Raw genomic sequence first — 22,903 nt, 5'->3', positions numbered from 1 at the left:
GAGCCTGGATGCCAGCTCACACGGTATTTAACTCCTGAAGACAAATGTGTCCCGAAATGGGATCTCCCCTATTTATAGATAAGAAGCTTGAGCCCATCCCACCTGCCTGGCTAAGAAAAATGACATTTTGCTTTGCTTTTCCATGCTGTGTGGGTCCCAGCCCCTCTTTTTTTGTCCTGAGCTGGCCCCTCACAGGTGCTACCCATTGCCCTTCCCACAGCCTGACCTTCTCTGCCACTTTGATCTGCAGGAATCACATATTGCCAGGTCACCACCCCAACACACGCCAGTTCCCGGTGAGAACTGTCAAAAGAGGAAAAAAAGAGAAAGAAGAAAGAAAAAGCCCTCTCTGGGATTCCTGTTGGTTGGTTGCTCCCAGCAATCCAAGGTGCCGCTGCACTGGCGGCGTGCGGCGGCATCAGGGAGCGAGCTCAGCGCACACCGGCGTTGAAAGGCTCATAAATGTAATGAAGTCCCTGTGACACCTGCTCCTCTCCACACTTTAAACGGGAGCCATCGGTCCGCAGGGAACTGGGGCTTTAAAAATACAAATTATAGTAATTGTCTGCTGTGTTATTGGGAAGATTGTAATAAACGTGGAGCACAACACTGCCGTGCCATGAGCTGAATGCTGACAGGATGCATAAATCGCTCCGGGTTTTGATTCCCCTCAACACCCCCTTATTTTTTTATTTTTTTCTTCTTTCCTCTCCACCATCCCCATCCAACAAATCATTGCATGTTAACATTGAATTTCTGGGAGGTGGCAGTGGGAAGGAGAGAGGCGCTTGGGGAAAACTTCATCCCTCTCCTGAGGGGTTTTCAGCTGTGATGCCCCAAGGGCTGGGGACTTTAGTCCCCTCTCCCTGCCTGCCCCAACAGCCTTCCTCCCTCTTTGCTGCTCCCAAACCTCAGGGAAAGCACCAAGCAGTGCCTCCTTTGCAGGTGAGAACCCCTGGCCCATCTGCTGGGAACTGGGAGTAGCATTCATCAGGACATTTTTAGGGTGCACAGAGGGACTTAGCAGCATGTACCCTACATGCTCTACATCCATGTCCCTTCCTGCCCCTGGAGCAGAGACAGCAGACATGGTGTCCCTGCTCTATCAGGGTTGATGGAGCCATGGAACCTCCTCATTTAGGAATGATACAGGAGCTGGTTTGTTCTTTCTCTGACTGGGCCTGTAGAGGATATTTCAAAGAGAGTTTGTCTTTATTATGTCAAATCCCACTTGTAAATGGTTCATTCACCTCCTTTTCTCTCTTCTTGTTATCTCTGGATGAAATGTCCCACATGATAACGCTGCAGTAAAACCCAAATTGTCTTCCCAACCTTCCAGGCTCTGATCCCCTGCCCTGCTCACACCCCGATCTTGCCATTCCCCCTTGGCATTTACTGCCAAACACTCCTGCCTGCAGAGAGAGCATCTGCATCGAGGCTGAGATGTAAAACAGTTCTTTGACCACTTCAGCAGCTCCTTTGACAACTTTAATGAAATCCCATTTATATTATTCCAGCCACATCTTTGTGCCATGCCATGGAGGTCCCTGCTTTCCTGCTCCCTCCTCCGGGCACTGCCTGCTTTCAAAGGTGCTGGACCCCAGAGGTGGCTGCACTTCAGACTTCTGCTACCTTGTGGCATGTGGTGATGTTTAATTAATATCCAGAACTTTGAAGTCCCTGATGTTACTTATTCATGCCCATGTTCCCTGCAGACCTCGTGTTTGATGTCCACGTTGTGAGTTATTTAGATGCAGTCCTCTTTGTGGCAAATTTAAATAGAGAGGAGAGGTTGCTCTTTAGGGCACTTGTGAAAAATTTCACTTTACAGGCAGGAGATCTGCTCAGACACATATTCAGAGATTTCTGACTCTTTGCTGGCATTCCACCCAGGTGCTCACAGCAGTTTTGTGCTGTAAATCCAGAGAAATCAGTTCTGCCCTTAACAAAGTCTACCTCAGGCACAGCCAACACATCTGGGTGTTTGTCCCCCTACAGTGCTACAATGTCCTTCCTGTGTCCCAGGATGTGGAAAATAATTTAAAATTGCTGGATCTGGGCACTGTGTGTTGAACAATAGCATTAAGCTAAGAAACCTTCTCCTCAAAAACACAGGAAAGCTTTCCCAGCCATCCAAGTACACACAAAGCAACTACCACATACAAGCTTGTCCTTTATTGATGATTTTCTGGTTATCTTTCAGTAATGATTTTTTTTTTCTGTTGCAGATGAGTTTAGAAAATGATGATAAGAGAGCACGCACGCGATCCAAGTCTATCCGAGGTGAGTGGGAGCACTGGGCTCTGCACACCTCAGCTCCCTGCACTTCCCTTCTTCCAAACAGGCTTTGGTTTTTCCAGTCCAGGCTTAACTCCTCAAGTTATGCTCACTACCCTTGCCCCAACTCTACTGAAATTTATCTAAAAAATCTGCAAAAGCCCCAACCACAAAACTTTATAGGTCCTTATGATATTTAACCCTCCTCCTCTACACTCAGCTGAAGGAAAATAACAAGCAAATAAGGAAGAAAAGCCCCTGTGCCTGCTTTGCTGTAGGGGATGGCAATCACTGGAGCCTCAGATCAGCTCCCAGGGCTTTCATCAGGCTCACTCTGCCAGCGGCTTTGAAGTCTCACATCTGAGAGCGCCTGGCAGAAGTAGCTCATGCTGGAGAAGCAAATGGGCTGTGCCCCGGCAGGGATGGGAGGACAAACAACTGGTTAATGCAAAGATTGACGGGGATTTATTTCCTGATAAAATAAATAATAATAAAAGAACTGAAATTCTTTGCATGCTTTCTCTCCGGGAGAAGGCGAGAGGCTGTGACAGAGCCCAGGGTGTCACCTCAGGTGACACAGCCATGTGGGATGGTTGCACAGCAGCCTCTCTATATTTGGGTTCATTTTTGTGGCTGTAGATGTGACAAAGGTGACAAAGGTGGCTGGAACTGAGGAACCAACAAGGCTGGAAAGGTGTGATGGCTGCAGGGACTGCAGCTTCATCCTGCAGCTGGGCTGGGCAACCTTCCTTTTGTCCTCACCTTCCTCCTTGCTCTTCACAGCATCTGCACCTTTTAAAAACAAAACCAAAGCCAGATGTTGCCAGCTGTGTTGAACTGAGCTTTTGAACTGAGCTTGAATATTTGGGTTTCACTGCTTTGTTGCACACACACAAAGGTGCTCGTTCAGGTTGCAAATGAGCGCTCCCTGATTCTATTTATTTCTCACACCCTGCCTTCCCCACACTTGAATCTGGTTTCTCAATGTGAAAGGTAATTTATTGCCTGCACCCTGGGACTCGTCACTGCCTCCAGTTTGTTGAAGCTTGTGAGTCATCCCACTGGGAGCTGGATCCCAGGAAACCCAATTAGCTCAAACAAATTGAGCAAACGTGTTATGGTTTTTAGCCTGGGCAAATTTGGACTTGTGCTGAGGGATTTTTTTTTTCCTCTCTTCTTTATTTGGATTCCTGGCTGGATGTAAGGTTTCAGCTGCAATCTGAAGTTGTTATATGTTCTTGTGGTGAGCAGTGAGAAGCCCTCTTATTCACAAGTGGGCAATAATCCTTAAAAATCCTACAAACTCTTGTTTACCCTATACCCCAAGTAACAAATCCCCACCATATGTCTGAGCATTGGCAGGGGCTCCTGCCTCAATCTGATGGGACAGGGAGAGGAGAAAAATGCTGATGATATAGAGGTGAATGCAGCCATTGCAGGAAAACAGTTGTGAACTGTGGAAGAAGAAACTGATGAGCAGCTTTAAAGGGCAAAAAGAGAGATGAAGGCATGAGAAAACTCCATCTTTATTTAGAAGTGTTTGAGTTACATGCATGCATGTCAGAATAGTTCCATTGACTTCAAAGTCATGACGGATTCAAAGAGGAGAGGTAGTCCCTGATGCTGCCAGTGTGCACTCACCTGCTTGAAAATCAGCACAGCGTGAGGATTTACAAGGCAGGATTATAATTTGCTACAGGCTGGCATGCCACAAAGAACAACAGGATACATTGGCCCTTTATTTTCCAAATGGGATGTCTGGGGAGGAAGTAGAAACCCAGCTGCTGGCAGGAGAGTTTCAGTTTTGGGGGGGCCAGGCAGCTCTGGTTTGTTTCTGACCTTGTGTTTGTTCCCATTGCTGCATCCTGCCCTTCGCCCAGTGCCCACGGAGCTCATCGGCCAGGAGGTGAGGTAAGGACCCTGCTCCTCCTTGGCCATGGGAGGGATGGGGGGCACGTGGTGGGACTGGCTTGAGAGAAGCCCCTCAGCTGGGAAACCCGGGTGAGGGGAGAAAACCTGCGGGACTAGTGGGGTCTTGCTGGGGGGCTTCTCTTGGAGGTTGTGTCCAAGTCCTCAGGGTGCCACTAGAGAACACATCAGAGGAATCACAAGAGATGAAAACAGGAGCTCTGGATGAATCACATTAGACTGGAGACCCTCCAGCCATCCGCTGCCCCACCCCAGATCTAGCCCCCAGTCACACCTAATGCCCACAGTTTGTGTTTCAGGATCACTGGGGACACCATCCTACTAACCAGAGGTTTTTCCACGTATTTGTCATGTCACTTCTGGTGCCAGATGCTCCTTCAGCCCCCTGTCCTCTGTTCAGCCACCCAACTCCTGCTGTCACTCCTTTGGCAGTGCTGGGATGCCAAGAGCAGCAGCCAAAGGAGCAGGAGCAGAGCCTTTGCACCCTCCAGAGCTTCTCATTAGATGTAACAGCCTCCCCCACCTGTAAGCTCCCACTAAACCTTGCACAGGGGTTTATGCCAGAGGTAGGAGCCCTTAACAGGCACTGAGACAGGGGCTGCTTCTCCTTGCGGCCTCCCGCGTGTGTCAAAGAGTAATTGGACCTAAACCAACCCAATTTCAGAGCGTTTTGCTCCTCCACTCTCCTATTAGTCTGGAGAGCCGGGAGGAGCCAGCACTGGGCATGCCCCTTCTTCAACTTTTATTGCTGAACACTTGAGTGGAGGTGGTAATTGGAGCAGGTGACATATCTAAGGGGCAGGACAGAGTGCTCCACAAAGCCATCTCTGCAGCTGTCACCTAATTGCCTGAATAACTGGACGATTAATCGACTAATTGGAAGCAGGGCATCGTCTGCATAACAATAAGAAGCCCTTTTGTCAAGCAGATGAAGGCTGTGGAGAGGGGGAGAGCTGGTCGGTGTGGTGGCTCTTGAGGGATGGAGAGCAGCTTTAATAGACTTCGAAGCCCGTTTCTCCTTGCGGGACTCCTGCCAAAATACACGAAAACTCCCCAGTGGAGTGTGGGGAGGGAAAGCCTGGCCCAGAGCATGTAGAGTATCACCTTTGTGCTGACGATTTTTAAAGGCATTCAATCAACAAAGTGAAGCCAGAAACATCCCAAATCAACACCTGCTTTGGCAAACCTCGGCTCTGAACCACTTGTCTCTTTCCTACATACTTTTCATGGCAGGCTTCATTTAACCACATTAAAAATGGGGTGATGGGTAATCCACTTTAATTGATACAGGAAAAATTGTAAAAGCCTGTAACATCTTCATCAGAGCTGCTCTTGTTTGCCATTGATTGAGGCCTTTTTCAGGCAAGTCACTGGTGACATAAACACTGCAGTGTCTTTTGGTGTGCAGTCACTGAAAGTGTGGCTGGGGCTGCTTGGGACACAGCAGTCAGGCCTGAGGGCAATTAAAATTAAACAGACTTTTAGATCATAAGCAGTGAAGAGGGAAGCTCCCTCTTCCAATTGCACATGTTAGTGGGATGAGATCTTGTTCTGTACGACCTCGAGTCTGGAGAGGGGACACGGTGCTGTCAGGTGTGGTGGGGCTGGGGCTGTGTGTGATGCCAGAAGAGCTGGGAGCCATCCCACATGAGATGGCACTGGAGGATGTGCAGCATCACGGGTCCAAGCCAGGTCACAAGCAAAGGGGACAGCAGGAAGGGGGGACTTATCTGGAGGAGCCATGAGCTGCAGCTTCCATGTCCCCAGAGCACAGTGTCCCCTTAGGGGATGTGGTGCCACCATTTGCCCTCTCAGCACTTGCTTTGCTGACCTAAAACCAGCCAGTCGCCATGAAGGAAGGATTCCTACTCTCCTGACAGCTCAGCAGCACTGTCCTGCCCCAGTTTTGGGTTGAATCATAATTTTTGGACAGAAAGATCTGACTTGTGTTCTAGGGAGTTGAACCATTAATAACCTGCTGGTGCTCCCAGAGCAGACCCTCCCTGTCCTCAGCTTTCCACAAGGGCTGAGCTCTCCTGAGAGCAGAAATTCCGAGTCCCTAAAGCCTGATTTGGCACTTGGTACTATTTAATGTTGTCCCATGTCTTTTTCTCTGAGAATAACAGGCTGGCCAGATCCCCTCTGGGCTGGTGATGCCTTCTCCCTTTGCACTGTCATCAAGAGATTTCATTAGCACTTCCAACTTCCCAGGCTGAGGGTGATACAGTGCTAAATGAGGTTATTAATCCTACACGACTCCAGAATTCCTCAGACATCAGGCAACTCACTTGGGCATCCTATAATCAATGCCATAATCTGGTTTTGCCAGAAAATGTTTGCTTTAATGCTTCTTATCTGGGGCCCTTACAGCTCCTGGAGCTGGGACTAATTACCCCTGCAGGGGAAGCGAGTGGTCCCGTGCGAGGGATGCTCAAGTGAAGGCAGCAGTGGCTGTGAGCAGGCTGAGAGCTCCCTGCAAGCCTTTAACTCATCATCTTCTGCAGAGAAGCAGGAAAAAAAATGCAGGGATTTGGGAGATCTAGTCACCTAAATCCCATCCATTCCCCCAAAATGAGGTTTTGAGGATTTTAGTCCTGGGGATCTCCATGCAATATGTCTGGCTAACACCTCCTTGATAAAGTCCCAGTCTGCTCTTCCCCAAAACACACACATTTCTTGCTGTAAGTGGCCCCAGTTCCCTGACAAACTACCAGATAAGGGAAAATCCCATGTTTTTCTCCTGAGAGAAAGAAAACTGGAGAGTAGCAGCAGGGAGGCAGAGTGCAGTAGCTGTCTGCCTTTAAAAGCCTGCTCTCACACATGCAAATCTTTAATTAAACATACTCATAAAACTATAGCAAACTGTTCATCTAATTAAATGGGGTGAGTAATTTCATTAATTTTTAGCAAACTGCAAGGCTGCCCTCCTCCCCTGGAATTCAAAGGGACAAACAGAACCATTTGAAGGAAATTAACTTCCTGTTTGCAGCTAGCTTGTTCCTTGGGCACAGGACCTGCTTAATTGACTGTAGTTTATACAATCCTAATTAATTCTCCGAGTCCTCTTGCTGTTCCTGATGGTTGTTTGTTTCCCTCCCAAGCTGTCCAACCCCAGGCTGTAACGGCTCAGGACACATCCGTGGGAAGTACGCGAGACACAGAAGGTGAGGTGGGCTTGGAGGCAGCAGGGATGGAAAAATGTGAGCAACAGACCCAAAGACAGGTGTTCACTGGAGAAAATCTGGTTCAGAGCAGCAACCCAACTTGTCTGCCCCAAATATTCTTGTTGCTGGCTCTCTCTCAGTCCCTAAGGGATGCTGTGGGAATCTGCTTCTCCAGACTCATAGCAGCCTTCCTACAGACCCCAAACTTGGCCACAAGTGCCTGACTCAGCTGTCTGGGGCTGGTGGGAGCTGCTGATGGGCAGAGATTTTGGTCTGCCTGGTATTTCAATGGATGGGGAAAGCAAATGAGAACACATTGGCTGCCTTGGAGGTCATGCAAGCCTTAACTGACGGTTTTCATCACCCCATGAATTGTGAAATTGGAGCAGTTGGTGAATGTGTCCCAGGGGCTGGTTCTGCATCCCATGCCTGGTTTCATGGTGCCCATCACCAACATAGCCCTGGGATCTGGCAGGATCCCAGCATTGTGTGTTGATTTCCAGGAAAATGTTGATGTAGTTGCACAAAGTCAAGGTCTAAGAGCACATCTGGCCACAGAGGGTAAAACCAGGTTAAAAAAAAATCTGGGGTCGTGGATTATTTTTGGGTAGTATTTGTGTGTTTTTCCCAGTTACTTTTGCCTGGCTGGTTGGGATGAGGTAGGCAGGCCTTTCTCACTCAGCAATGCCTCCTCTCTGCTCCTTGATCCCATCTGCAGTTTACAAAGCTGCCCTCTAGCCAAGAAGAGGAAACTTCAGGATGCTGAGGCCGAACATCTGGTGTCGAAGAGGAAATCCCATCCCCTCAAACTGGCCTTGGATGAAGGCTACAACGTCGACAGCGACGGCAGCGAGGAGGCCGAGGCCAAGGAGGAGTCCGGCTCCGATGAGTCGGAGGGGATGCTGGAGGAGGACGAGGCAGAGGCGATGGAGCAGGAGGAGACTCGCAGCCCTGAGGCAGCAGAAGGTGCTTTACACTTATTGATTTCAGAGCTGCGTTCTGCAGATGAAGAAAGGGCAGGAAGTGTTAACAGCCAGGAGTTATAGCTCCTCTGAATTATGTACAGGATGGGTCCCTCAGTTATTGGGGGGACCCATTGATGGGTAGAAACACAACGGCAATGGGTTAAGCTGAGAAGGCACAATACCTCCAGTGTCTTAAAAATGAGAGCTTTTCCCTAGGGAAAGACCCGTGGAAAGCACAGAGGAGATTGCTGTGTGGTGGGGAAGGCAGCCAGGGTCCCACACAGGTGCCATGAGGGGCTCAGCAGGATCCTCCTCCTGAGACAGATCTGGCCACTATCCAAGAGCAGAGGAGTGCCAGGAAAAGGACATGGATTTTCAGCTGGGGTCCTGACACTGCCTTGCTCACTGGTTTGGAGCCCTGGCCTCGCAGCACTGGCAGCAGGGGTGGCAGTGGGAAGATGGTGTGGCTGAATCCTGTGTGAAAATCCTCTTTCTACCTGCCATCCCCAAGTTTAATAAATTAGGCTGCTCCAGGGGTGGAACTGCCAGGCTCTGGTTTCAATTAAGTACAACAAAGTTGTATTTTATGAGTTTATATAATCACTTTCTTAGCCTTCTTTTTTATTCCCTTTTCTTTTCTCTTCCCCCTCCTTTTCTCTTTTACACCTTTCTTCTTTTCCTCCTTTTCTCATCTCCTCACAAAAAAAAAAATTCTTATTTTTTCTTTCTTTCCCATGTTTTCTTTCTTTTTCCCTTTTTCTTTCTATTCCTCCTTTCCCCCCTTCAGAGAGAAGCCCAGCAAAATCAACCCACTATGGACAAAACACAGCAACAAGTACATCTGGGCCCAGCAAGGCCAACTATAGCAGCTACCAAGAAATAATCGCCAACTCTCTCCTAAACTTAGGCCAAATAGCAGAGGAAACCCTCGCCATCGAAGGGCAGCTGCCTGAAGCGGAGCTGCAGGGCTCCAAGCCGGCGTCCAGCGTCGTGCATTTGGTCCATGAGGATGCGGGAGAGGAGTTGGTGGAGGAGGAGTGCGACAAGGAGATCATCATCCAGACGGAGGACGCGGAGGAGGTCATCGAGGTCACCAGCGAGCGCAGCAGCGAGTTGTGTCCGGAGCCCCGGGACGACGCGAACGGAGAGGAGTCCTGCAAACTGGAAAAGGCTGAAGCAGAAGAAGAGGACGAGGAGGATGATGATGAGGAGGATGATGAGGAGGAGGAAGAGGAGGAAGAGGATGAGGAGGAGGAGGAGGAAGAGGAAGAAGAGGAGGAGGAAGAGGAGGAGGAGATGGCTCCTGAAGTGATCTGCGAGGAAGCTCCTCACACTTCTCAGGACCCCCAGAAAAGCCACTGTGAAGGGCAGTTCAGCCCCAAGCCCGAGTACTCGGTCATCGTGGAGGTCCGGTCGGATGACGACAAGGACGACGATGCCCGCTCCCAGAAATCAGCCGTGACTGATGAGTCGGAGATGTACGACATGATGACCAGGGGCAACCTGGGGCTGCTGGAACAAGCCATTGCCCTGAAAGCCGAGCAGGTGAAAATCGTGCGGGAGCCCAGCCGGCTGCCAGGAGAGCATGTGAAGCACTTCCAGGTGGAGGACAAACAGAACAAACCACTGGACAGCATCCGGAAGAGCTACTATGGCAAAGGTACAGCACAAGCCTTTGTGTATCTCCCTATCCCTGGTGGAACAGCCGAATTTGTCTGCTCAGCACGGACTATTAGGCTGTTGTGGCGGGAGTTTACAGCCCACAGGGGGAATTCAACCACAAATCCTCAATGCCCAGAGGGATGGGGGCATCCTTGAGGTCAGCAGCGAATGCATAAAATCAGGGCGTCCTTTACACTGTCACAAGGGTTCCTCCCTCATAGCAGAGGAATTGCTTGGCTAAATTGTCAGTTAACCTTGAAAATCTCAGCCTGTGCAGAAGGGCTGGTTTAAAATCCAAGTGGGTTTTAAAGTAGTGGTAGGATCTAGACACAGAAAAACACGAGGGCAGGGGCTTCAGCACCCCCTGGCTCTGAGCCAGGCTGCCTGCTCAGACGCTGTGAGGGGCTCCATGCTCCCAGCTGTGTTAGTTCCTCAAATCACTTTGCCAGCTTCAATTTTTGAAACTTCCAGTGTTACACTACTAACACCAAGGAGAAAACCTCCAAACCCATAGCTTTCCCTCTGCTGGACTGGAAAGGCGGTGAGAAGCATCCTCAGCATTTCTTTCCACTTCTTCCCCTCTGAATCCACTAACCTGCTTCCCTCTGCGCTTTCCCCACAATCGTTAGATCCTTCAAGACCCGAGAAGCGAGAAATCAAATGTCCAACTCCTGGCTGCGATGGGACTGGACACGTCACGGGACTTTACCCTCACCACCGCAGCCTCTCCGGCTGTCCGCACAAAGACAGGATCCCCCCTGAGAGTGAGTACATGGTGGGATACCAAGGGCTGCTTCAATTAGTCTGGAGCCTAATTTTCTTCTTGCAGTTTCCCAAATTACATGAATTTTATGACTGAGTCCCTAGAACAAGTCTGATGTTATTCCTCCAGAGTATAACAAGAGTGGGATGGTGCTTTTCCAAGTTGATCCTGGATGCTGTTATCCACCAAAAGTGTTATCGCTAATCACAGGATACATGATGGGGATTTACTTGGAAGTCTTGTCCTTCTTAAAGGATTTTTAGCACCATCCTGTGGAGAATGAGATCCCTTCTCTGAAAATCAAAGAGGGTCTTTAAAAACAGCTGCCCACCTCCAGAGGTGTGTTAAGCAGAGCCCATCTTTACACTGGAAGTAGCATATTTTTCCCTACTTGGGACATCGTGTTGGGAAAAAAGGGATATTACTCTTCCTTGCTGTGCAAATATGGTGCCATGCAGGAAAGAAGAGGAGTGATTCATGATGTGCAGGATTGCTGAGTCTCCTGTGCCCTAATCACTGCAAAATTCCCAAAGTGCTACACCAAGATTCACCTATTCTACAGAAAATATTTATCATCCTCATAACAGATTTTTGTCTATACATATGCACAGAGAGAGATTGTATTTCCACCTCTCTACCAGCATCCTAAATAGCTTTCCATGTATAGCTGCATAAAAATCAATGTTGTATGTTTATGATAATGGCATAATAGACCAAAAGAAAGAGGAGCCCTTCCTTATCAGTAATTTCAAAGTTTGCAGACCTGACATAAACAGGGAACTGGAAGAAACAAGGAGAAAGTACAGTTATCTTCACAGGCTGGAATGCAAGCAAAAATATTAATAAATAACTAACACAAGCTGTGGGCTTTACAAAAGCTTGCAGATCAAATTATTTTCTTTACTTTTAAGGTCAGCGCTGCAGGACGCAATAATCCTGAAGATTAAAAATAAAAAAAAAAATCAAACAAAGACTAGTCCTAAGGATAAAAGCAGAGTTACAACTTCAATAATTTAAAACTACCTGAAACTGGAGACCTGGTTCCAAAACAGGGGTGGGGAGGAGGGGCTGGATGGGAGAAACTGGATTGCAAGCTGAAAACGAGGAGAAAAGCCCAAGCTGTGTGCAGAGATGCTAATTTAGTGTTGACCTGGGCACTGCTGCCTTGTAAATCTTTTATTTTTCCCTCTGCAAACTCTAATTACAGCATTTCACATTCCCTGATTTCTAGGAAACCAGCGTACAAGGCTTGATGATTTTCTCTTTTTTTTTTTTTTTTTTTTCCTCTCTGATTTTTATTAAGTTGTTTTTCTTTCCCTTCCCTTCTCCCCTTCCCCTTCTCGCTCCGAAGTCCTGGCGATGCACGAGAACGTGTTGAAATGCCCCACGCCCGGGTGCACAGGACAGGGTCACGTCAACAGCAACCGCAACACGCACAGGAGGTACCGGCTTTGGCTTCTTCTTACACAGCCACAGGGAGACAGGATGGGGGAATGGCTTCAAAATGACAGAGGACAGGTTTAGGTCGAAAGAAATTCTTCCCTGTGAGAGTGGTGAGGCCCCGGCACAGATTGCTCCATCCCTGGAAGTCTTCAAGGCTGGGTTGGATGGGTCTTGGAGCAACCTGGGATAGTGGAAGGTGTTCCTGTTCATGGCAGGGGGGTTGGAATGAGTTGAGCTTTTTCCTTTCCAACCCAAGACATTCTATAATCTACAATTCCATGTTTCTGTGTTGATGAGGGGCAAGGTGAATTTGTCTTTTTACTTGTTCAATGTGGAGGAAGCAAACACTTTTCTCACAGGCTCAGTGCAGCTCTGGGTCCATGACATGAAGGTTTTTATGCTCATTCCTCATGCTTGGATTCCTTCTCTCTTTTTCTTCTCCTTCAAAATAACCCCCAACCCACGCTCACAGTTTATCTGGGTGCCCCATTGCTGCTGCTGAAAAATTAGCCAAATCACATGAAAAGCAACAAACCCAGTCTGGTGATCCTGCGAAGACCAGCTCCAATTCTGACCGGATACTCAGGTAAGGGGGACAGGAAGGCTCAGCTCCACGGCCCCACTCTGCCCCAGCCCTCTGTGCCCCGCCACGCTCCCAGGAACAGCCACCACAGCTCCCTCCCGCTGTGTCTTGATACTGCTGAGTCCTGTTACTACGATCATAGGTCTCGCCAAGGTGGGGAGATATTTAATTGATGATCCCAGGGAGAGCACTGAGGACAATGAATTGCTTCTGTAGCATCAATTAATGCTGAGGCTACAGGCCAAAGGGTTTTAGCAGTGCAGCAGAAGGCACTTGTGCCGATTGCTCCGCAGCACAAACTGCCAGCGAGGGCTGGTTATTATATCAGCATTATAAGTAGGGTGGGCTTGGGGAGGGGGAGGAAGAGGAGGAGGAGATTTAGGCTACACACAAATCACTCCATGGCAGTTGTACATTAAAGTCCACCTGCTTTTCTTCCTTAGCTTGCACGTTTCAGAGGAGAGGAACCTGCCGCTCGTTTCCAAACTAGTCACATTAATTTTGATACTTTGCCCGCTCTCTCTTCCCAGGAGAAAGGGCTGTCTCCCATTAAGGATGTCCCTGATAGATGCTGGCTTCCGTAGCTGATGTGATTCATGAGGCTACAGATGGATTGGAATATGGTTGATTATTTTGCAACGAGAGCAGGATAAAAACTGCAGTGTGAGCCCCGAGCAGCCCTCCCACAAAGGCACCGAGCTCTGATTCATTTATTTATTTGCTCCCCAGGACTGCTGAGCACCCTGGTGCTCCAGCTCTCGCTACTTTGGAAAGGCCATTTAGGGCGATTACTTATTTATTTGCAGCGGAGCCCGCGCAGAGCGCTCTGAGCGCATCACGAGGACAGTCCATGCTCCAAGGAGCTCCCGCTCTGAAGACTCTCTGGTGGAAAGAGGTCACGGGAAGGAGAATAACAATAGACCATTTATATACAATTTATATGCAAGACAAATTGATTCATGATAGGCAGCCCCGTAGCAGCGGGTCTCCAGGAGGGGCTGAGGCAGGGGAGAGGCCCGGGTGCCTCTGCAATGAACCTGCAGCAGGAGCTGAGCTGAACTGGGGTCCTCACGCCTTCGTGTGCCCCCTTGTGTCACGGGTCCCCATCAGGGAGTTCCTGCCCAAGTTTGTTCTCTTCTGGAAAATGCTGCCACACCACGACAGCCTGCAAGAACTTTGTGCTGGATGAGGTTGACACTTAGATGTTTTGCTTAAAAGGAAAAAAAAAAAGATAGAAAGGAAAAAAAGATGGAAAAAATAAAACTAGACTCTGAGAGATCCAAATCAGATGCAGAATTCCTGAGGGAGAGCAAAAGGGCTGTCACTGCCTCCTCGTCCCCAGTAAGCCTTTAGGAACAAGGTGCAGCTGTGCCCTCATTGTGTCTGGTTCCCTCTCAACAGTCACCTCATCAAGGAAAAGAGAAATAATTGCTGTTCATTGTTTCTTCCTCAGGCCTATGTGCTTTGTGAAGCAACTGGAGATCCCTCAGTATGGAAGCTACCGGCCCAACATGGTCCCAGCAACCCCCCGGGCCAACTTGGCCAAGGAGCTGGAGAAGTACTCCAAGGTCACCTTCGATTATGCAAGTTTTGATGCTCAGGTTTTTGGCAAACGCATGCTTGCCCCAAAGATTCAGACTAGCGAAACCTCACCTAAAGCCTTTAAATGTAAGTTGGGAGCAGGGATGGACTTGGTTTTTGAATTTTCTGCCTTTCTCAGTATGTTGCGAGGCTCTGGGGATCGTGGTTTTGGGGTAATGGGAGTCTCTTGGGGCTGAGCTGCTGGACCCTCTTGGGATGGGGAGGGTGAGGTGGATCCCATGGTGGGCACCTTTGATGGTGAGGGGAGCCCATGGCTGTTGGGAAAGCTTTGTTTGGAGGCTTTGGCTTTGGGAAGAACCTCGGTGGGAACATTAATCTGAGTGATGTCTCGAGGTGGGATAAGTTACACAGTTGTCCTCAGTTGGTCCCCGTTGCTTTGCAGCTCATATCTATTGATCTGGCTTTCCTCATCTAGCTAAATGGATTACAGTTTTCATCTCTTCCATCTTATATATGACCCATTCCCCCCATTTGTCTTCCCTGCTGTGCTCTGCTCTCCAGCTCTACCTATCGATCACCCACCTCTATCTTCCAGCTCTTTCCAATCGTAGCCACCCACCTCTGCTCTTTTCTGAGGACCTTGCACTGGTTATAACTCTGGGTGAAAATGAAATGGCTGAATGAACCCTGAGGTTTAACCAAAGGCAAGAGGAGCATTGCATGGGGACACCGCCCTTACAAATGTGTTTGTTATTTGACACCAACTGTGCACTTCAAGACATTTATTGAGGGGCACAAAAAAATATTTAGGAACCAGTTTGTAGAAGTCAGCAGCCTCAAGAGGGCTTTCTGTCTGGCTAATCCCACTTCCACAATCCTGTTTAATCCTGATGCAGCTGCTCTCTAAAAAAGTGCTCATACTTGAAAGCATCCTGGTTGTTGCACTACAATGGGAGCGCCCTTTATTACAGTACTAAATCTGTACAGGATCAGACAATGAAATTGGATGGAGGCCAGAGAGCACAACTGCCACTGTCATCCTGGGTTAGGGCTGATGGAAAAGTAATTTGTTTCCCAGTACAAGTGATTCTCTCGCTGAATAGATTGTGTTATTTGCAATATTAGCAAAGAATTTTCAGGGTAATTGTACTGACAAAAATAATTCCAGCAGACCCACTAGGATAATCCTTTCTATTTTTTCTCATCACTTATTTCACTAATTTGCTGATTGCGAGTCTATTAGTGGTAGAAATACTTATGAAATGGAAAAGCATCGCTGAGCCTACGGTGTGAAATTGAAATTGGCATCTCCGGATCCTGGATATTGTCAGGTTGGGTCGGCGGATACTTGCACCCCGCCTCGGAGACATGGATTAAACTGGACAGGAAAACAAGCAGCCAGACACAAGAATAACCATGTGGGCAAACCTCCAATGAGTTAATCAAAGCGACAGGATGAATATGATTGCCAATCATAGCAGGGAAATCTGCTCCTTTCACTGAGAACTTATTTTAAAGAGATCTTCATCCAGAGGGATTTATATTCCCCTGCATGTGTGTGCATAACTCCCATTAATGTCAATATGCATTATATACGCACGCAATGAGGAAGAAAGCAGTGCTGGGGAAGATTAGTATTTTATAGTGTCTTATATTAGGAGTTTGTAATGGGAATAATGAAATCACTTTTCTCCGTGGCTGCATCAACTGAGGTTGGATTTGTTTTGCCATGATCAGGCCAAAGCTTATGAGTCTTCCCCGGGTGAGCCTCCCACTAAAGGGGGGATGGTTTCCCCTAGGAAGGGCATGGTGGAATGAATTAAGAATTTGAAGATTTTGATAATTGATTAATAATACAATCCTGTGACTGCTCTAAATCAGACGATCTCCTGTTTGCACCCACTGAAACTACTGAGGGCCCCTAAATGGGATCAACTTTAAGTTTTATTAATAGGGAATTATTAGTTATTATTAGGGAAAGTTTTATTGTGTGTCCACCCTAAGAAATACTCTCATTTCACAGGGTGTGAAGAGGGTATGCATCTCCAGGCTGGCTTTGATGCTGCTGTGACATACAGGAGCAGAGCAGCAGCATGGCAATGTGCAGCTGTGCAATAAATCCTGTTACTCTGGCATATTTAAATGATATGTCAGCTGTCAGAAAATCCATATTTCACCAGTGTCATCCTTGAAAGCTCATATTTTACGACCATGTTTTTTCTATTAATGTAATTTTATAAATTTTGAAGTTTTCAAACATGCTACTAGAAATCTCCCTGCAGACAAGTTATGGACAGAGAGAGGACAATAAAAAAAGAGCCAGGAGGCTTCTCTAAGCTTTCTCCTTTAACTGCTTCCACCGAGGAGCAGCTCTAATGAAGAAAAGCACTTGTGTTTTGGGTATTGATGGCAGAGTCAGTTAATGAATTAACCTTTCACACCAAGCACAAGCTGCAGCCAGCACTGCTCCTGTTGCATGTCCCAGGCAACAAACCAGCCCCTGGACTGGGAATAAACCCAGGAACTGTGCATACATTAACTGTGTCACACTGATTTAACCTTTCCCTGCTGCTCATGCCACTTATACATTAGCCTTGTGTTGTTCCTTCTCTTTTTATTCCAGCCAAACCTTTTCCAAAGGCCTCCTCCCCCAGCCACAGCCCCTCCAGCAGTTACGTGAAGAGCACTTCATCTTCCTCCACAGGCTTCGACTACTCCCACGACGCTGAGGCTGCGCACATGGCGGCCACCGCCATCCTCAACCTCTCCACCCGCTGCTGGGAGATGCCCGAGAATCTCAGCACCAAGCAGCAAGAGGCCCCTGGCAAGGTGTGTGAATGTGGCCAGGAACCACTGCCCAGGGGCCAAACTGGAAATCTGGGGTGGGAGAAACGCCTTGGTTTAACCTTCCTTTCATTTTGTTTTTTTTTAAATATAGAGGGAATGCAGGCACTCATCCAGAATCACCCTTGTGGCTCCCCACTTTGGGTTTGGAGGAGGGAATAGAGTGGCTCTTAGAGTGGTGTGGAGGTGCCTCCTGGTTCAAATTGCCCATGTGAGATAAGCATCAATCCCAAGCCAAGTCTTGGACTGAGGCTGGATATTAGGATAAAATTATGATTTATGATGGTCAAGCCCTGGAACTGGCTGTGCAGGGCAGTGCTGGAGTCACCGTCCCTGGAGAGATTTAAAATACATGTGGATGTGGCACTTGGGGACATGGTTTAGTGATGGGCTTGGCAGTGCTGGGTGAATGTTTGGACCTGATGGTCTCAGAGGGCTTTTCCAACCCAAACAATTCTGTAATTCCATGATTCCCAGAGCTGGTTTCAGTTGCTCCCTGATCTGTATCTGATGCCATTTCAAAGTCCCCAGTTGTGTCCAGTTTGATCTCCAGCTGTTTTTTAGAAGAACACAGATTTTTCCAAAGTCCCATGGAGCACTCCCAACCTTGGACAAATGTTTTGAATGCCATGAGGCATCCTGAGTGGCACTAGATGCCTGTGTTCAATCAGCTGAGTCAAAATGCCACGCTGCTGGTAGTAGAGGGGTGCCTGTGCATGACATGTTCCTGAAATATTTAGGAAAGATAAACCCTTTTTATTCAGTTCCTCCTACCTGACTGTGGAGAGGATGGCACATGAATACCTGCCCACTGCACTGCAAAAGACAAACAGGGACAACATCCCCATGGGGACTTTCTGGCAGCTGCTAACATTGGTTGTGTTCCCAAACTTTCAGTCCATGGACATTGAGGTGGATGAAAATGGGACTCTGGACTTGAGTATGAACAAACACCGCAAACGGGAGAGCACCTTCCCCAGCAGCAGCAGCTGCAGCAGTAGTCCCAGCATGAAGTCCCCAGATGTGTCCCAGCGCCAAAACAGCACCAGTGCCACGAGCAGCACCATGACCTCCCCCCAGTCCAGCCAGACCTCCCGCCAGGATGAATGGGATGGGCCCATCGACTACACTAAACCAAACCGCCAGCGGGAAGAGGAGCCAGAGGAGGTGAGAGGTGGCTCTTGATGCTTGAATAACAGCTCAGGGGACACTGAATGCCATGTTTGCCTGCACAGTTGTCCTATTTTCCCCAGAACTCCCCCAGTTTGTTCTTTGAGCCACAGAAAGAAATATTCCTGGCTTTGTCAGTGTGGTCAGATATCAGCCAGGGAAAACCAGGCAGGAAGCAACTGCTCTTGGATTTGTTGGGATGCTCTTGCAAATGAAGAACCCAGCACTTTGCTTGTCCTAGGTCTGCAGTGTTTTCTTCATTGTAAATCCTGTCAGCTCCCTTGCAGCAGTGATGTTTCTCAGGATGATTTATATCTGCCATTAGCAGCTACAGCCCTGCATGGCACTGATATTAATCCTGCAGGTGGGGAATCCAGCCATGACCCCCAGCTGGAGTGAGAGTTCTGGCTCTGAGAGCATCACCTGCCTCTCCACTCATGGGGAGGCTGCTGAGGAAGAGTGTGAGGGGGTTGCACTGATCTTCATCCCTTCAAAACTGTGGGAAAGCCACATGTAAATCCCTTTACAGTCGTGGATTACACATTTCTCCTAAAACCCCAGGAAATTACAGGCTGTTGGATCTCTGGGCTGGGTGCTGTGAGGTGCTTGCAGGGGGCTCAGGAGTGCTGGCAGTGCTGCACTAATCCTCAGCTGTGATGGACTCGGGATCCTTTCCCTGCACAGCTCAGCAGCAATGACCACACTACAACTCTGCCCCTTCCCTTGCAGTCAGAGCCTGCCGCTCACTCTTTTGCCTCCTCGGAAGCTGATGAGCAGGAAGTGTCAGAGGAGAACTTTGAAGAGAGAAAATACCCAGGTGAAGTTACTTTAACCAACTTCAAGCTGAAATTCCTCTCCAAGGACATCAAGAAAGAGCTGCTCACGTAAGTCCTGCCTTCTTGTCTCTTCCTCCAAAATCTATTAATATGTACTTAGCAAGGAAGGCTGGAAACAAAATTAGTAAATACATTTTAAAAATAAGAACTGTAGCTTTCTTACTGTGATTGATCTTACTCGTCCTCCTACAACTTCTGATCAAGGAGGCAAAATAAGTTCCTACATTACTTTGCAGTGGTGAAGGGAAGCTGGATTCATGGACAGGGTTGTGGGAAACTCCTTTCAGAGCCATTTTTTCCTGGTATTTTCCTGGAAGAGTGTTTCTGGCACGGTGATGGCACCTACCCAATGTCCTAATCTCCTGTTTTGGGACACTGGCTGATGTTGCGGAGCCAAGAGCACCCAAGGGATCTCAGCACCTTCTTGAAGGGGGTGTTGAACACAAGATGTCTCATTGAGAAGACAGGATTTGTTGGCGTGCAGCAATAGCTCCAACATTGTGAGGCTGCAGGAACACAAAATGTGACCTGAGGCTGCAGCAGGTTTGCTGCTGTGTTGCATTTTGCATTGTAGAGAGACCCTGACCCAGCAAGCACAGATCCAGATCTGCCCTGTTGGATGGAGTGTGTGCCTCCACACTGATTCCCACAGGAATGGTGATGTCTAGGAGTTTGAGCCACACACGGCAGCTTGGACCTGGCTCTGGTCTCACAGCACGTCAGGATCAGCCTGGAGGCTGTGATGGGGAGGTTTCCCCTCCCAGGCATCCCAGCTGTTCCTGGCTTCTTTCCTGTGCCTCTGACCCTCCCACACATCACACAGGGAGTTGGTGGGCACCGTTTTGCTGATCTCATCCAAGTCACTCGTTATCTGCAGGCAGGAGGCTGAGGGAGCAGCCAGGGAGGGAGATCTGTGGGGGCAGAGCAGCGGCAGCATCTTCCCCAAATGAGCAAAGCTCAGACCAGCTGCCCTACACAAAGCTCTGCAGGGTTTTTTAAAACCCACCAGTGATGTGAACAGCAATTTCTGAGGTAGAGCCCTGAAGCCCTCCTGTGCTTTAATTTTATTGTGATGGTAGAGAAATGTCCTAAATGGAAACAGCCCTGGAATAAAGAAATGGTGTCATGGGCGGCCCTGAGCCTTCCCTCTCCATTTAACATCCTTGTTCCTCTCTGGCCCAAGGGCTGTAATGAATTAGCTGTAGTTAGCTCAGGAGCAGACTTGCCTGCTGTGTGTGTTGCTGTGTGTCTGGGTGCAGTTCTTGTGCCACTTCCATTCCTCACCTGTATCTCCCCATCACCCCCAGGCACAGCCAGAGGTTGTTGTCATTTCCTTTCGGCAGCAAACAGTGTGTGCAAGATTTTCTTTGCAGGTGTAAGGGCTGGGAGGAAAAAAAAAAAATATTTCAGAAAGCTGAAATGTGAAGCACCTTATCCAGATCTGAAATCTGAACAAGGTGATTCCTGCAGCCAGAGCTTCAGTGTGGCAGGAATCATCCAGCCTGGCAGCAGCAGCCAGGGGTGGCCGTGTCTGTCAGGCCATGGCACCCAGCAGGCTGCTGTCAGTTCCCCACTGCCACCAAACCCTCCCATCAGCTAAGGGTTTTAAACACTTTCTTTGCCTCTGCCACATTTTTTTCAGTTTTTTTTCCAGATTGTTTTTAGGATCCTTATGATCCTTTAGAAGTAAAAAGGGAGGAAGGGGAGCTGAAAGGGAAACAGCTGGTTGATATCCATGCAAACATGGAAACACACACCAAGATCTGATGGATGGGGCTGGTGTTGGGGGTCTGGCAGCAGGACTGGACTGAGACTCCCCAGACAGACCCTGAGGGGGCTCTGCTGGCTTTGCCCACCCGTGGGTCTTGGGGAATCCATTCCTTTCCCACACTTATGCTCTTTGTTGTTGTTGTTACCCAGTTGCCCAACCCCAGGCTGTGACGGCAGCGGACACATAACAGGGAACTATGCCTCTCACCGCAGGTGGGTTGACATTTTTTCTGTGGTTTGAACTTTAAAAGCAGCTTTTTTTTTTTTTCTTTTTGGTATAGTTTGTGACCATGTGGATAGTTTGGTTCTGTTTCCTCCCCCCTTCTGTTGCCCCTTTCCCTCCCCATGCCCCAGCCCTTTTTCTTTTTCCTTTTCCTTTTTTTTTTTTTTTTTTTTTTTTTTTGCTTATCCAGATATTCCATCTCTTCTCTTTCAGCCTTTCTGGTTGTCCTCTTGCTGACAAGAGCCTCAGAAACCTCATGGCTGCCCACTCTGCTGACCTCAAGTATGTTTGTGCTCAACTTGGAACTCCTTTTTTTTCTTTATTTCCACCCTTTTTTTCTCTCCTCTCCCTTCCTGCCCCCACACCTCTTGCTCTGCTTTTGCTTTTCCATCCCCTCCCTTCTCCTTTCAAAGAGCTGATCAAAACCTGCCTGTGAGGAGCTCTGGTGGAGTCCAGCTTCCAGCTGCTGTGTTGAAGAGGCAATGGCTTTGAGGAAGGATAATTTTGGGGAGGGGGCTGATGGCAGTGATTGGAAATAACTTGGACACCTGGCAGGTTTCCTCTGGGCACTGTAGACATGTTATTTTCTTTTTCACTTGGCATCTTTTCCCAAGCTCTTGTCGCCTAATTTGGGCCATAACCCTTTCCATTTAACATTTTTGTCCATCTCAAATAATCCAAAGCCTGGATTTATTTTTGGGTAGAGACACAGCTGGGAACTCACCACCAGCACACAGCCAAGCCAACTCTTTTGGAGAACCTGGGATGCTATTTTTATGCTACTTTTAGGGGCTGTTTAGGATGCAGTGAGAGAGGTTCCTCTTAATTTCCATGATTTGTGAGGGAATGAAAGAGGGAGTGAGCAAATGCTTGGTGATAGCTGCCATGGTGACAAGGGCAGATCCTGTGCCAGTGGTCAAGGGCTCACAGAAATCCAAACTTCCCCATTCCCATTGCTGTTTCTGAAAGGAGGAATCTGGTTTTGACATTTTTATTCAGGTATCTTCCTCTGAATCCCATACTCAGCTTTGCTGCTGTCTTCTCCTTTTCAGCAGGAGCTTGCTCTTCAAAGGTGGGTTTCCCAAACACTCTCTTAGGTTGCCTCCCCTAAAGAAAGGTGAAATTGTATTTATTTGGGAGCAGTGGGGAGACCTCAAACCTCTCCAACCAATCTGCATCTCTGGGGTAGAGCCCATTGTGATTTTTTTATAATCATCTCTTTCATGGGCCCAGCCTATCCTTGCAGGCTGAGTCTCCTCTGAGTTCCCTGAATTTGCTGAATCCAGTTTCTGGATCATTTAGACCCTGAGCTATTCATAACTACAACTGAGGAGCCTCCACTGAGAGTAAAGCCTCACAAAGGGCCTCACATTGCACAGTCACCATGAAAAAACCCCAAAAGTGCTGTGTCCTGTGTGCAATCAGGGCTCCCTGGAGCCATAGGTGAGTCAGTGACAGCCCCACTGGCCACTAAAGCCTCTGTGGTGGCTCCTGGACTTCTCTGTGCCCCACCACCAGTGTGGGGCTGGTGCCAGGAAAAGTTAGTTAACCACCTGCTCCTTACCACAGAGGTGGCAGGATTAGTTGATATTAATAGAATTTGCTGGTGGATGGCAAGGACTGCTGTGATTAGTGCTAAGTACACTTAATCACGCACTACAGACCATACACATTGTGAAAGGACCTCTTCAAAGAGCTTTGCTGAACTGGTGTTTCTCCAACAGTTTGAAAG

At 48.3% G+C, this 22,903-nt stretch overlaps 1 protein-coding gene across 1 annotated transcript in view; it reads left to right on the top strand.

Moving 5' to 3' along the window:
• MYT1 (myelin transcription factor 1) overlaps window positions 1-22,903 on the top strand; it is a 39,262-nt gene that overhangs the window by 4,879 nt on the left and 11,480 nt on the right. Inside the window, exons 2-15 of the mRNA XM_058850755.1 lie at window positions 2,229-2,283; window positions 4,158-4,188; window positions 7,308-7,370; window positions 8,089-8,338; window positions 9,125-9,995; window positions 10,627-10,761; window positions 12,112-12,202; window positions 12,676-12,789; window positions 14,240-14,454; window positions 17,033-17,157; window positions 18,070-18,339; window positions 19,072-19,226; window positions 21,099-21,161; window positions 21,385-21,453. Of these exons, the coding sequence (XP_058706738.1) occupies window positions 2,229-2,283; window positions 4,158-4,188; window positions 7,308-7,370; window positions 8,089-8,338; window positions 9,125-9,995; window positions 10,627-10,761; window positions 12,112-12,202; window positions 12,676-12,789; window positions 14,240-14,454; window positions 17,033-17,157; window positions 18,070-18,339; window positions 19,072-19,226; window positions 21,099-21,161; window positions 21,385-21,453 (2,507 nt within the window). The remainder of the gene's footprint in view (window positions 1-2,228; window positions 2,284-4,157; window positions 4,189-7,307; window positions 7,371-8,088; window positions 8,339-9,124; window positions 9,996-10,626; window positions 10,762-12,111; window positions 12,203-12,675; window positions 12,790-14,239; window positions 14,455-17,032; window positions 17,158-18,069; window positions 18,340-19,071; window positions 19,227-21,098; window positions 21,162-21,384; window positions 21,454-22,903) is intronic.

The sequence above is a fragment of the Poecile atricapillus genome, chromosome 15 (assembly GCF_030490865.1).
Source record: "Poecile atricapillus isolate bPoeAtr1 chromosome 15, bPoeAtr1.hap1, whole genome shotgun sequence".
In the NCBI taxonomy this organism is placed as follows: Eukaryota; Metazoa; Chordata; class Aves; order Passeriformes; family Paridae; genus Poecile; species Poecile atricapillus.
This window is presented reverse-complemented; position numbering and strand designations above follow the sequence as displayed.